Source organism: Tachypleus tridentatus, chromosome 1 (assembly GCF_004210375.1).
Source record: "Tachypleus tridentatus isolate NWPU-2018 chromosome 1, ASM421037v1, whole genome shotgun sequence".
Taxonomy (NCBI): Eukaryota; Metazoa; Arthropoda; class Merostomata; order Xiphosura; family Limulidae; genus Tachypleus; species Tachypleus tridentatus.
In genome coordinates, this window is record NC_134825.1 from 75,389,856 (window position 1) to 75,403,867 (window position 14,012).

General features: G+C 33.3%; 1 protein-coding gene across 2 annotated transcripts; it reads left to right on the top strand.

Annotated features, from left to right (window-relative positions):
- The first annotated feature begins 993 nt into the window (after positions 1-993).
- On the top strand, positions 994-10,666 carry LOC143252695 (uncharacterized). 2 transcript variants are annotated; one of them, XM_076505250.1, is made up of 3 exons: positions 994-1,065; positions 8,658-8,778; positions 10,129-10,666. In XM_076505250.1, exons 1-3 carry the CDS (start codon positions 1,060-1,062, stop codon positions 10,203-10,205), a joined length of 204 nt encoding a protein of 67 aa, XP_076361365.1. In that variant the 5' UTR covers positions 994-1,059; the 3' UTR covers positions 10,206-10,666. The 2 variants fall into 2 exon arrangements, with proteins under 2 accessions (XP_076361365.1, XP_076361354.1); XM_076505239.1 differs by lacking the exon at positions 994-1,065 and adding an exon at positions 6,085-6,661.
- Positions 10,667-14,012: the final 3,346 nt, after the last annotated feature.

A 14,012-nucleotide genomic window follows, 5' to 3' on the forward strand; every position in this document is an offset into this window, starting at 1 on the left:
TGTTGTGCAAAAGGAAATTACATCGCGAGTACTTTTATCAGAACTGGGTTTCTGCCAAGGTTAGAAATATGGATTTTTTTTTATGTTTCTTGTTCTTCCAGAAATTTAACGACGATTACAAATCTGTTATATCTCGCATTACAGTCTACACGAAACATAACACCCTATCACAGGATGTATTTGTCACATGATTTTCACAAATAATCTTTCTGGAGTGGACACAAAACAACATCAATGTCCGATTATCTCTTGGAGTGAGCCCAAAGTCGACGTCTGAAGTAAAAATAAAGTGGCACAAAATAGTCCGTTAATTCCAAAAGAAACATGGATAATTCTCCTCGAGTTTTCTTAATGTTAAAAGGCGTCTGTGTAATGAGTCTTAAACCTTAATACATTTATCAGTGTATTCATATCATTGCTTTAGTGAGAGAGATATTTATTTAACTGATTAAAAGCTATGTTAAAAAGAAAATATAAGAGCATCACTCGTCAGCTCCGCCAACATTGGCTGCAACAATAAACAGAATACGATTAAATGAATCCAAATATTATTGAATATTAATGGTATTATTTGCCTATAAAATATCATGGAATATTAATGGAATTACGTTCCTATAAAATATCATGAAGTATTAATGGCATTACGTGCCTATAAAATATCATGAAATATTAATGGCATTACGTGCCTATAAAATATCATGGAATATTAATGGGATTACGTGTCTATAAAATATCATGGAATATTAATGGTATTATGTGCCTATAAAATTAACAAAGAAATGCTTTGAACCCAAAACGTTTATTAAAGTACAACATGATATTTTCTGTGTTGTGTAGGATTGGAATATGTAATCTTTCAACGCTGCTCCATATCTTGTGCTCTTTTGACGGTCGGGCTAGAATCCATATCACGCCACTTTCAAACACGAGATTTATTTTATCTTAAGCAGGATGAGTAGGCGCCTCATAAACACACCAGAAATGATAAGCCAATGACGTTATCTTATCCAATGAATGAACACGATGTAGGGGTGGAGAGCAAACTGTAATCTAAGAGTTATGAAGGTAAAACCTTGCTTGTTTTTTGGGGTCATTACTGAAAGGTTATTAATGCACTTATATGTTTAAAATATTTAGATAATGTAGTTTCTTTGCAACAGCAAAACTTATGATAGCCAATCAATGAATAAACCAATCTTGAAACATCAATGAAACTTAATAAAAGTATAGTTTTAAAAAACGATGTGAAATTCAAATAATTTTTAACATACATTCTTCTAGAAATTTAACATTAATTTTAAGAGACTCTAAATGTATTTTTACTTTATATAGCTATGTAATTGAATATTTTATACCCTTTTCTGACACTTTAATTCCACTAAAGTACAAAGTGTAGGTTTATAAGTTTAGGCGTACACAAAGTTAGTAAGAGAAAAGAAGGTAGCAAGATTTTAATCTTTTAACTCAATGTGCACATGCCACGACAATTTACGGAGTGCCATTCAACATGGTATTGAGTATTTGATATCATTGTACCCTAAATCGCTGATTTACTGACAGTCCGTGGCAGAGGAGAATAAATGCCAGAAACAATAAACAGGGATTCTAAAAAAACTATAGGTATGCATTACGAAGGTTCTAGAAATTATTTAAATGCAATATGTGATCTGTACAGTGGACAAAAGTAATTTTATTTTTCATTTGAACATGATTGTTTACCCTGACTTGTCGAAGCTTAAGACAGACTGACGTTGTCAATTTACAAATATTTTATAAGACAGACGATTTTTTATTGATAACATATTTCTACCTTTTACAAAATGTTATTTCATTAGATACACTTAATAAATTCAACATTCCGTCTCCAACACGGGGTAGAGCGAATAGCCGATTCCGTGCGCATCCAATAATGAAATAGTTTAAGAAAAAATAAGGAGGTATTATATACACGTATATCATAAAGCACTAATTTTATATTTATTATCAAGAATTATTTGTTTGTTTTTTTTCTTAATTTCGCGCAAAGCTACACGAGGGCTATCTACGATAGTCGTCCCTAATTTATCATTATAAGAGAAGAGGAAAAGCAGCTAGTTGACATTAACCACCGCAAGCTCTTGGGCTACTCTTTTACCAAAGAATAGTGGGATTGACGGTAACATTATAACACAACCACGACTGAAAGGGCGAGTATGTTTGGTGTGAAGGGAATTCGTACCCATGATCCTCAAATTACGAGTAAAGCACTCTAACCATCTGGTCATGCCGAGCTGCATCATAAGTTGCTGATCATTCATGAGGACATAGCGGAGTACCATTACTAATCAATTTCACTCTCTGTTTGAAATTGTCCCTCGCTGGTACAGAGTAAGTTTAGTGATTTACAACACTAAAATAAAGGGTTCGATTCCCCTCGGTAGATTCATAAGATAGCCAGATATGGGTTTGTTATAAGAAAAACACACACACACTGTTGAAGTATATCATAACTAAGTGTTTTTTTTAACATGACTGAACACTTACCGTAAGTTTGACGTTGTATCTAAGTAGGACTATGAAACATTTTATCTATGTCTTCACCTGGAGAAAGTATGACTTACATAACACAATACTGATGAAGATATATCAAATATTACTGTAAGATTAACACACAATACTGACAACTTTAATGATGAAGATATATCAAATATTACTGTGAAACTAACAAATATGCTCACGCGTACGATTTGTATATTTAGATACACTTGAACTGTATAGAGACAATAACTGAGTATAGTGTCTAAGCAGCTATTCTGACAGCTCCCTAAACCTAGACATGTTTCCTATTATATCCTCATCCATGTTCAAATTCTAACTGCCAAAGAGCATAGAATGTTTAGAAATTGGCTTGGAATGTCTTTTGTAGATATTTCACTATTACCAATAACATTGCTTTCGAGCAGGTAGGAAATACTTCGACTGTATCTGCATCCTATCATACTGCGTGACAAAGTAAGCACCTGTCATTTTAAATCCCCCAATATCAACCAGTTACTCTAAATACATTATTTATAATTCTAATTTGAACAAAGTATAAACTTAAGTGCCCTAATTACTGGTACTTTTTCATAGAGAAGTGTCGCTTTAACCTTTATAATTACACATGAGAGGAGGAAACGGATATCAGGAGAAAAATTAAATACTAACTTGTCAGCACTGTAAACCATTATTTGATAAACCTAACAATTACTAGTCGTCAGGCTTCAACAAATACTAACAGTTTTGCAAGCAGTAATTAACATTTGAACATCGTAAGAACTACAACAAATTGTATAAGTTAAAATTTACTATCGTTACAAGAGCCAGGAACTACATATAATTGAATAACCTGACACGCGTTTCCGTGGTTGACTCGTTGAATTGCTTGACAAATATTAAAGCAAAATGTTATACATTTTTCCTTTTTTATTTTCCTTAAAAGTTTTAGAACATAATCAAGGTCAAGAATGACAAGAAATTTAATTTTTATTTTTTATATTTGGAATAACAATTGATTTTATGCCTAGAAATTAAGAAAATATTAATCAGTTTCCGGATGTAACAAATCTTTCGTGAGTTGTGGTGAATGTTTAATTTGTGCGAGTGAAGACAAAGTCATGAAATGTTCAAGTCATAACTTATATTGAATAAAAAGAGAGGCACGAAATGTTCAGGTGCTCATTTTTATTGAGGGAATAGAAAGACGCGAAATATTTAGGTAATAACCTTCTTCGAATGGAAAAAGAGTCACGAAATTTTCAAGTTATATCTTCATCGAGCAGTGGAAAAATTTAGGTATGAGGTAGACAGAATGCTATGCGAATTGTTTGAAAACTAATTATATTTAAATGGAATTGTTTGTATCGATTCGATTTATTATTGTTTTACCCTAACAACAAGTCCTTCCAAAATATAAAGTTTGTTTGGAAATATATGTATATATATATATAAGTTTAATTCCAAACTCTCAATTTATTCAAAAAGAAAAACAACTACATTAATCGTGTAGTACGAATTACGAAGTGGTGTAATTTATTGAGGAATAAGATGGAATTGCCGTCATCAATCTTACCACAATTGCCGAGAACCGAATCACGTACTACAGTACGGTAGGAGGAACCCTCTAACATATTAGAAGGTTTCGATATTCTGAAAGTCTAATGCCTGATGGCGATTTCCCATCAAACAAGTAACTCTAAATGCATAATCAAATGATATAATCTTAATGATATGGAAATATTCTTATGACATGGAGTTTCAAAGCTAAAGAATATCTGCAGTGCACAGACTGAGTCGTCCCACCAGGTTCTACAATGAAGTATTTGTTAGATATACATTATCTGCTATTCTACAGACTCGTAACTGATACATGGAGTATGACAGTCGATTCAAGTGTATTTTTCATCCATTTATATTCCAGATTTTTGAATGAAATTAACATAAATTATTCCGTATCAAGGAACATGAGCAGTAAATGCTATTTGATAAACCAATTGAAATGTTTAATATCGAGAAACAGATAATATCAACACCGTCTATACATTACTGCTTGAAATAGGTACATAATTCAGGTTCACCTTCCCATTCAACAACACACTATAAAATTATTATACAGCGAAGGTTTTGTTTTATGTTGTTTTTTAAGATTGCTGGCTATCTTAGTTACTTTGGTGTTCTATGTTTCAGCATTCTTATCATGAAAGACATACACTAGTTTTATTTCTTGATAGACTTAACAAACTCATTATACACGAAAGAGATTTTAACCAGGAATCTATACTTTTTTTTCTTATTTCAGAAGTTTCGTGCACAGCTACGAAAGAACTATTTACAAGTAGCCTTCCCTAATTGTAGCTGGTGTATCAGAGGGAATGCAGTTAGTTAAGGGCACCCATAGCCAACCCTTTGGTTATTCTCCTCTGACCAAATAGTAAAATTTGACTGTTACTCTTACAGTGCACCAACAGCTCGAAAACATGGAAGAGAAGTTTACATAGCAACAAGAAACGAACCATGAATCATAGAATTCATAGTCTGAGCACACTAACCAGATATACGCTTGGCTCTACAAAATATGGCAACTATAAATGTGCTGTAAAATATACATAAATTAACTGTCTGTTTACCAGTAAATTCTCAATTAAGCATTGCAAACAATTATTTGTATTATAATTCAAATAATAAGAATTGCTACATGTACTGTTATCTCTATCAGGAAACTTGATGCGCATATTCCATTATTTATATTATGAAATATTTTGTCTATGCTATTGTCTCCATCATGAAATTTGTTGCGTCTATTTTTATTCATATTAAGAGACCTTTTTACTTATACAATAACTAATATTAGGTAATCTGTTACTTATACTATTATTCATTTTATCACACCTAATCTCCATAGAATTATGTATACTATGAGACCTGAGAAGTATGCCCTTATTTGCATTATAAAACTTGATACATCATTATTTGCATTGTTAAATCTGGGCCGTATACCATTTTGCACATCAAGCCAAACTACTAAATATATCATTAATTACTTATTGAGGCCTGTTACGTGTATTCTTATTCATATTTTAAGCGGCCCGGTATGGTCAGGTGGTTATGGTGTTCGATTCGTAATCTGAAGTTCGTCGCTTCGAATCCCTTTCATACCAAACATGCTCGCCCTTTTAGTCGCGATGGCGAAATAATGTGACCCTTATTCCTACTATTCCTTCGCAAAAAATTAGCCCAAGAGTTGGCGGAGGGTTGTGTTGATCATCTGCCTTCCACTTTGTCTATCATTACTAAATTACAGATAGCCCACGTGTAGCTTTTCGCGAAATTCAGAACGAGACAAATAAGCTATGTCTTGGCAAACCTAAAATTTGTGTTATAAAATCAAAGAAAGTGAAGTAATAGAAGGCGTGTATACCTTTACATTCATATAAGTATTCGCATCTTTTGTCACATATGATAGTGTGTGTATATATATATAACCAGCAGAAAAGCATATGTTTTGTTAAGGAGACGGACAAAGTACAAAGTCCACTCCTTATGGGTATGGATCGACCTTCGCGTATTCACAACTTGAGAATGATCAGACATCATTGGTATATGTATTTACCTCACGCGATGTAATATTGTTTCATCATAGTGATTTCACGTGAAGAGCACCAGACACCAGTTTTTCTCAAAATCGTCTCTTTTTTTTTATACCCGATAAATGAACTGATATACTTACGGCGCGTGATTAGATATGAGCCAAACAAAAAAAAACAAACACAACATTAAATCAAGTGGATACCCCTTAATGATTAAAAGAAGCAACTGTTAGTAGTTATTGAGCAAGATCAGCGGGATATTTCATCATTCTACTAGAAATATTTAAAGCCTTCTGGCCTTTATCACCACTGAAACGCGCACGTGCAACAGACAGCTATACAAATATCTAGTGCTAATAAGTGTTGTATGTATAATCTGAAATATTACTGGCGAGGAACAGATTTGAGTTTATGTCTTCAAATTAAATATTCCTCAAAGATAGTTAAAGTTCATGTCTCTATTTTCCTTCGCAACGGTGATGATGTTTCTTTATCACGTCACGTCATCACCAATAAAACATCACAGTCAACTTCTGTCCCGGAATGAACTAAAGGATGTAAGTATAATAATTAACAGAAACTATTATGATATTTGTGTATAATCAATATCAGAAGCAAAAAATTTTTTTCAGTGTTAGAGAAGCTTTTATATATGAATTCGTTATTATCACTGATTTATTAAACATTGTAACATAGTTATCGTTGTACATTTATTTGAGTGCCGACGCATGTTTCTGTATAGTTTTTTTTTACGTGTGATATATAGTTCTTGACTACGTATTGCTCAAGCCACGTCTGTTCTCGAAATTTGTAGAACGTTCTTGTGCGCAAAAATCAACAATTTATAAGGTGTGTATGTCATACTAGTGATTGATAGTATTATTGCAAGCGAACATTTGTGAAGGTTCTAGAGTCTTGCCTTGGCGCGTTGCTTTTATACAAATCACGCAAGACTCTGGAACATAAACTTCGAACATTACAAACGATTTAACTTCAGTGAATTACTTTGGACGTTACTTCTATGAGAATATTAGATATCTTTGCAGGTAAAAATCAAATGTGTGAGGTTAACGATAAAAGACTTCTTTAACTTAGTGTTGTCTGTAAGTTTATAAAACTGTTGTATATAAATCATCATTTGTAGTAACTATTGGTACTAACCGTTATTATAAACTGTATTGTTTTTTGTATATTAAAATATATTTGTGTTATAAAATTAAGTAGTGTGTATCAATCTTTTGTCAAATAACATAAATATAATATATATTAACATCTAATTAACTACTAAGCTTAAATTAAACTTCTGGCTAGTAGAAGTAATAATATGTTAACATACGTAACATAATAAATCGGAGACTCGTCCGAAATACATTATAATACGTAATAATAATTATAGGTAAAATAGCAGAAGTCTAATGTCCAAACTATAGACATTAGTACAGATAATCTAACAAATCTAAAGAGAACAGCTATCGCAAGAAATAAATTCCAACACAAAATTAGCCTGCATGAGGAAGACAGTATTCTCCAATCCTGATACTTATGGAAGAATATAGTTTTTATGAAGTTATAATCTACACGATCGGTGAATCAAACGTTTTAAATCTTTGTTATAAACATTGGTCAGGCGTGGCTTAATGGTTAAGCACGTTGAACTGCGGACCAGATTCCAGACTAGAGACGGAATGCCGACAACATTTTACTAGTTTTAGCTGTGCGCGAGTTATAAAAATGACTCTCTGTTTCGCAATTTTATTCAAAAAGCCACACCAAAAACCTATGTGGTGGCAGACGCTACTGACCGTCTTCCTTTTAGTTAGTAACTTGAAATTAAGGACGGTTATATCTAAACTGTAGGAAGGTTCTAAGCTGGCCACGTGTGCAAAAGGTATCATTTAGGATTAAAATTCCAAATCCAAATGAGCACACACAAGCTGATACCTATGCCAAAGAGTAAATAGAATTGTAACAACACAGATTATAAATATGTTTGTAAGACATGTTAAACATGTGTCCCTCATTGGCACAGTAGTATACCTGCAGAATCACACCGCTAAAACCCGAGTTTCGACACTCATGATGGGCAGAGAACAGGTAGCTGCTTGTGTAGCTTTGTGATTAATTCCAAACAAACAAATATTAAACTTATATCACTTTAAAAGAAATAGCGAAATGACTAATAATTCTGAATACAGTGAAGACATATAGCATAGCTTTAGTATATTATTTTATTAGGGTTATCTTCCCTGGTGATATAGCGATAAGTTTTACTAGAAAAAAAGCAATCAGTCACTTTATTCATATAACAAGTGTAAAAAATAACGCACTACTGGTATAATGTTTGGATGCCAATTATATGATATTTGCGTAAGGAAAATCTAATTCTATACTGACTTTGGAAAACTCAAATTCAATGACAATATACTATTTTACATAGGGCTATTAGACACATCATAATAACTTTAAGACTTATGCGAGATGAAGATATTCAAATGTAAGGTTACAACAGCATTTTGAATGACAATGATATAAAATACTCTTGTTTTCTTTAAGATTTCAACTCTCTGGCAGATGTTCAATCCAGCCAATCACTTGCTCAGGACGATGCTGTATGGGAAGGAAAAGAAAACCATATATAAAAAGATGGACTGTAAGAGGGAAAACGTCAGTCGTAGTAAGTATTGAAAACTTTATTAGCAACAAATATCTAACTAGCTTCTTCGTTCACTCAACGGTGAGCTTCGGAACTTATGACGCTAAAATTCTAGGCTCGATTCATATGATGGAAACAGTGTAATTAGCCTATTGTGCTTAAATAAATATGATTAGTAATATTATATATGATCAGTTTTACCAGAATATATCCTGACATAAGCTTTAAAGTGTCTGATTGATTTTTCATCAAAGACAAAATATTTCTGGAAAAATGTATATTTTACAGCGAATTATGCATTCTTACTTTTCTTTTGTTTTTCTTTTATTTTCAAACTTACTGATATAAATTGATATAAAAATATATGGACGTACATTGTCTTTATTAAAGACTAAACTCAAGACGTCATCTATAGTTGGGCCCTGCATGGCACGGTAGTTAACACACTAGACTCCTAATCTAAGAGTCGCGGGTTCTAATCCCCATCACACCAAACATGCCGTTGGAGCGTTATAATTTGACGGTCAATACCACTATTTGTTGGTGCAAGAGTAGCCTAAGATTTGGCCGTGGAGGGTGATGACTAGCTGCTTTCCTTCTAGTCTTACACTGCTAAATTTGGAACAGCTAGATAGCCGTCGTGTAGCTTTACGCTTATTTCAAAAACAAACATCTATAGTTTCTTCTCACCACACTATTGAAAATAGTCTTCATTTATTAGTTGGATTTATAAAAAACTTTTAAACTTCTTCTGTAGTTCAATTTTAAGCTATAATGTGTAGTTCTGTACGAGGATTACAGGCTAAACTGCAGTTTACATATTAGTATACTTTACTGGATATTAAGTTAAAGTACTAGAGGCCACACGAAGTTATGCGATATTCCACTTTGCTAAAGTGTTATTCTTTATTTTTGTTTTTTTTAACTAGGAAAAACAGTACAACTGTTTAAAGCTCTGTTGTAGAACAGATTAGTTTCACAATGATTAGTTTCAACTAGCTCATTAAACTTAATATTTTAAACGTGATATCCAGAATTAAATACTTTGAAGGATTCAACCAAACAAGAATCCTTAAAAGTGAACTTTGAGCACGTGAAGTCTTTCACCAGCATTTTTAAAAATACACCAATTGAAATAGATAATTATCGCAATTCAAATCTTCTAATGAGAACTTGCACTACAGAGATATTCCATAGGTACATTAATTGGTATGTAAACCTATGAATTATATTAGATGTTTTATGATGCTTGTAGCTATTCAATGCTGCAAAATAGTGTTAAAGTTGTGAATCATATATCCGCTCAATACATACATTTGTTCACACGGACCCATGATATGTTTTAATTTTATTTATATTTGTTTGTTTCAGCACAAGTCTGCAAGCTCAAAATATGTACGTTGGTGATACGGAGTTTACATTCGAGGAAAATACCACGTTTCTTATAGCTAATAATGCTAACTTTTGTGGAAAGCACGAACTAAAATCAGTGTTTTAACTTCAACAGTTTTTGTTCGACATTCCAAGACTTCCATTTGAGTGCAAGGTCTTTATTTAAAGCAGAGAATCTTGTAGCATATCTATAGCGTTGTTTGATGTGTAATGTTCATGAGTTAAATAGTATGAAATTCCTAAAACGTTATGTGGAGAAAAAAACAGAGGAAGAAGAATTTTCGGACATCTTGTACGAAACATGTTGTGAATATTTGGATGAGCAGTGGTGAATATTAGTAGATAACACTTAGGTAGTACGTCGGACGTTCAGAAAGGTTAAACGGTTTCACTAGAAATTAAATTTAGTTAGCCTCTGTGACATTCAGGGTTTTATGGCATCTGAAGTCAATCAGGCAAGGTGTTAGTAATAACTAGTTGTGAACGAGTGTAGAAAAAATAATAAATGTTTTCTGGTTATTGTGTCATGACTACAATTTTAGTAAAATTTAAGCTGTTATATGACAAAAGTCTGTGTGTCTTTGTTTATAACTAGCGAAAGACTAGATTGATGGTCCCCAAATATAGCATGAACTTTAAGATCCTTAGTGTAAAGATCTGGTCTGTATATAACCCCGAGGTTCCCTATGTCTTTCTCGAATATTAAATGCGTATATCTTTTAGTAAATCTATAATAAACTTCAAGTTGAGTCTACTTTGCCCATTTCGTTTCATTTTTTTGCCCCTTACACTTTTGACTTGATTGTACCATTACGGTTTTGGTAGTCAAGTTGTTCAGAGAAGTCAAAAAGACGCTACAGAAACTTCATTCTACTGTATTCAGTTGTTAACACCTTTAAAATACGTAAATTCAGTATACTGTATTTTTTGTTTTTGTTAAAATTGATAAATTTAAGAATGTCTTGTAATTTTGTAATATTAAAGTCTTATGTACTCCCCGACAAAAAAAAACAACAGAACGGTATAAATCTGGAAATGAATTGCAAACTTCCTTTCGTCTAGTTAGCTACGTAAGAATGGCCATCAAATTAGACTTTTTATGACATTTCACAATATACAATCAACTGGCAACTGGTGTTTTCCACATAACAAAAGCTCTTGTTTTTGTTTTTTGCACATGCACTAAGCTTTCTATAGCACGAAATTAAACTGTTTTTTTACTTTTTCTCAGAACTGTTAAGGAGAGAATTTCTTGTTGTCCTTTCTCATAAGATTAGTCGCTTTTAGCTTCTTCTTCTTTTATTTAGGCCTATCTGTCTCTATTTTTTTAATTTATTCGTTTTACAAACTTAATTTGTGGTCTTTTATAGGCTATATACTTTATTTTTAGATTTCTAGCAACGACAAGGGCGAATTAGGTCTATCAGTAGCCCCTAGAAACAAAACGGTAAAAGGCAAGATAATCTCACTCTAATAATATTCAGGTCTAAATCTAGTCTGAATTTATTTGTTTTTAACTAATGGCAGTTTCTCTGATTTTACAACCTGTTTGTTTGTCTACTGTTAATCATAAACATGATCCTTAGATGTCTTTGTGCCTTCACACATAGTGGCCATGTGGTCAATTTAGCAACACAACAATTAATAAAGCCAAGAAAACAAATTCACATAAAATGCTGCGATATTTCTACAAATGTGTTATCAAATTAATTTCAATAAATTTAATACGAAGAAAGAAAACTCTTTATCGCAAAAACACTTACCCTATTTTCCTTTGCTTTAGGATAACTGTAAAACATATGTGTTTAGATAATATAAAGGGTGCTTAACTATCACTTAGTTGCTTCAATTTCAAACAATTTTATTAATCACAGAAAAAAATGGAAAGTATATATATCTTTAAGGGCCGAACTCGTCTATGTGTTTTCGTAAAGCAAAGCCACATCGGGCTATCTGCTGAGTTCATCGAAGGGAATCGAAACCCTGATTTTAGGGTTATAAATCCGTAGACATACCGCTGTAGTAGAGGGGGACATTTCTCATGCAATCACATGATTTGTTTGCTGTGTTAATAAACAAATAAATCCCATTACTTTGGTTTCAATTTAATAAAACTCTACAGTTAAAACTGAAACAAATTTTCTTGTTTTTTATTGGAAATTTGTCCCCAAATGTTTTACACAGCGTTTATTTTTCAGAGCTAATTAATTCTGATAGAATCTGTTTACAGCTGCAAGATTTCCTGGATAATATTAAAAAAACATACTTAAATCGTATTTTGATCACTGGAGTTTATTCAAAGCTACAAAGTAATTCGACACTGCCTGGAGGCCCGGCATGGCCAAGCGTGTTAAGGCGTTCGACTCGTAATCCGAGGGTCGCGGGTTCGAATCCCAGTCGCACCACACATGCTCGCCCTTTCAGCCGTGGGGGAGTTATAGTGTGACGGTCAATCCCACTATTCGTTGGTAAAAGAGTAGCCCAAGAGTTGACTAGCTGCCTTCCCTCTAGTCTTACACTGCTAAATTAGAGACGGTGAGCACAGATAGCCCTCGAGTAGCTTTGCTCGAAATTCAAAAAACAAACAAACAGACACTGCCGCTTGTGGAATAATAATAGTCTTAAAAATCGTATGAATTTGATAAAAAGAAAGCGAAATGACTTTAATATATAACTTTAAAGGAAAAGTTCAATTCACTGATCATCTTGTCTTACCTTTAATATCACTTTATAGTAAAGATATTGTTGGTTATATACAATATAATATATATATATTATATACAATAATATCGAATGATGTATTTACTATTCTTGTCTATTTTATATTTATAATAATTTGTCACAGCCACTCATTAGGATGATCGTATTCGTATAGGGAGACAGTTTTTGATAATTTTCTAGAGTTAGACTACTTTCTGCTGCTATTCTGGTATTGTTCCTTCCGCTGGTACAGCGATCGGTCTACGGATTTACAACGCTAAAGTCAGGGGTTCGATTTCCCTCGGTGGGCTCAGCAGATAGCCTGATGTGGCTTTGCTATAAGAAAAACACACATCTGGTAGTGTAGCTTCGATTTCTTGAACTTTGTAAAATTTAATATCATATTAATTTAATTTAATTAATCAAATATCTTACGTTTACAGTATACATATAGGCGTATATTAATTTCCTTAATCAGGTTCTTATTTTAATATTTGTTTTTGCAAATTTTAAGGATTTTTAACACCTCTTGTATTCATGATACACTACATGGCCAAAACTATGCGGACACCTGACCATCACACCCATATGCGTTTGTTGAACATCTCATTCCAAAACCATGTGCATTAATATGATATTGTCCCCCCCATGCTGCCACTCTTCTGGAAAGGCTTTTCACTGAATTTTGGAAGTTGGCTGCTGGGATTCGCTCCTATTCAGCCACAAGAGCATTAGTGAGATTGGGCACTGATGTCGGGCGAGAATGCCTAGCTTGCAGTCGTCGTTCTAATTCATCCCAAAGATGTTCGATAGAGTTGAGGTAGGTCATGGCTCTGTGCAGGCCAGTAAAGTTCTTCCATACCAACCTCGGCAAACCATGTCTTTATGGACCTTGCTTTGTGCATGGGGGTATTGTTATGCTGAAAAAAGGGCCTTTCCCAAACTGTTGCCACAAAGTTGGAAGCACGCAATTCTCTAGAATGTCATTGTATGCTGTAGCATTAAGATTTCCCTTCACTGGAACTAACCACGAGAAATAGCCCCAGACCGTTCTTCCTCCTCCATAAAACTTTACAGTTGGTACTAAGCATGCAGGCAGGTAGCGTTCTCCTGGCATCTGCCAAACTCAGATTCGTCCTTCAGACTGCCAGATAGTGAAGCGT

Bases quoted from the DNA above. Each gene is read 5' to 3' on its own strand.
- LOC143252695 (XM_076505239.1), top strand. From the start codon at position 6,557: ATGTCTCTATTTTCCTTCGCAACGGTGATGATGTTTCTTTATCACGTC. The intron at 6,662-8,657 runs GTAAGTATAATA...GTTTTCTTTAAG, and splicing joins CCCGGAATGAACTAAAGGAT to ATTTCAACTCTCTGGCAGAT. The intron at 8,779-10,128 runs GTAAGTATTGAA...TGTTTGTTTCAG, and splicing joins GAGGGAAAACGTCAGTCGTA to CACAAGTCTGCAAGCTCAAA.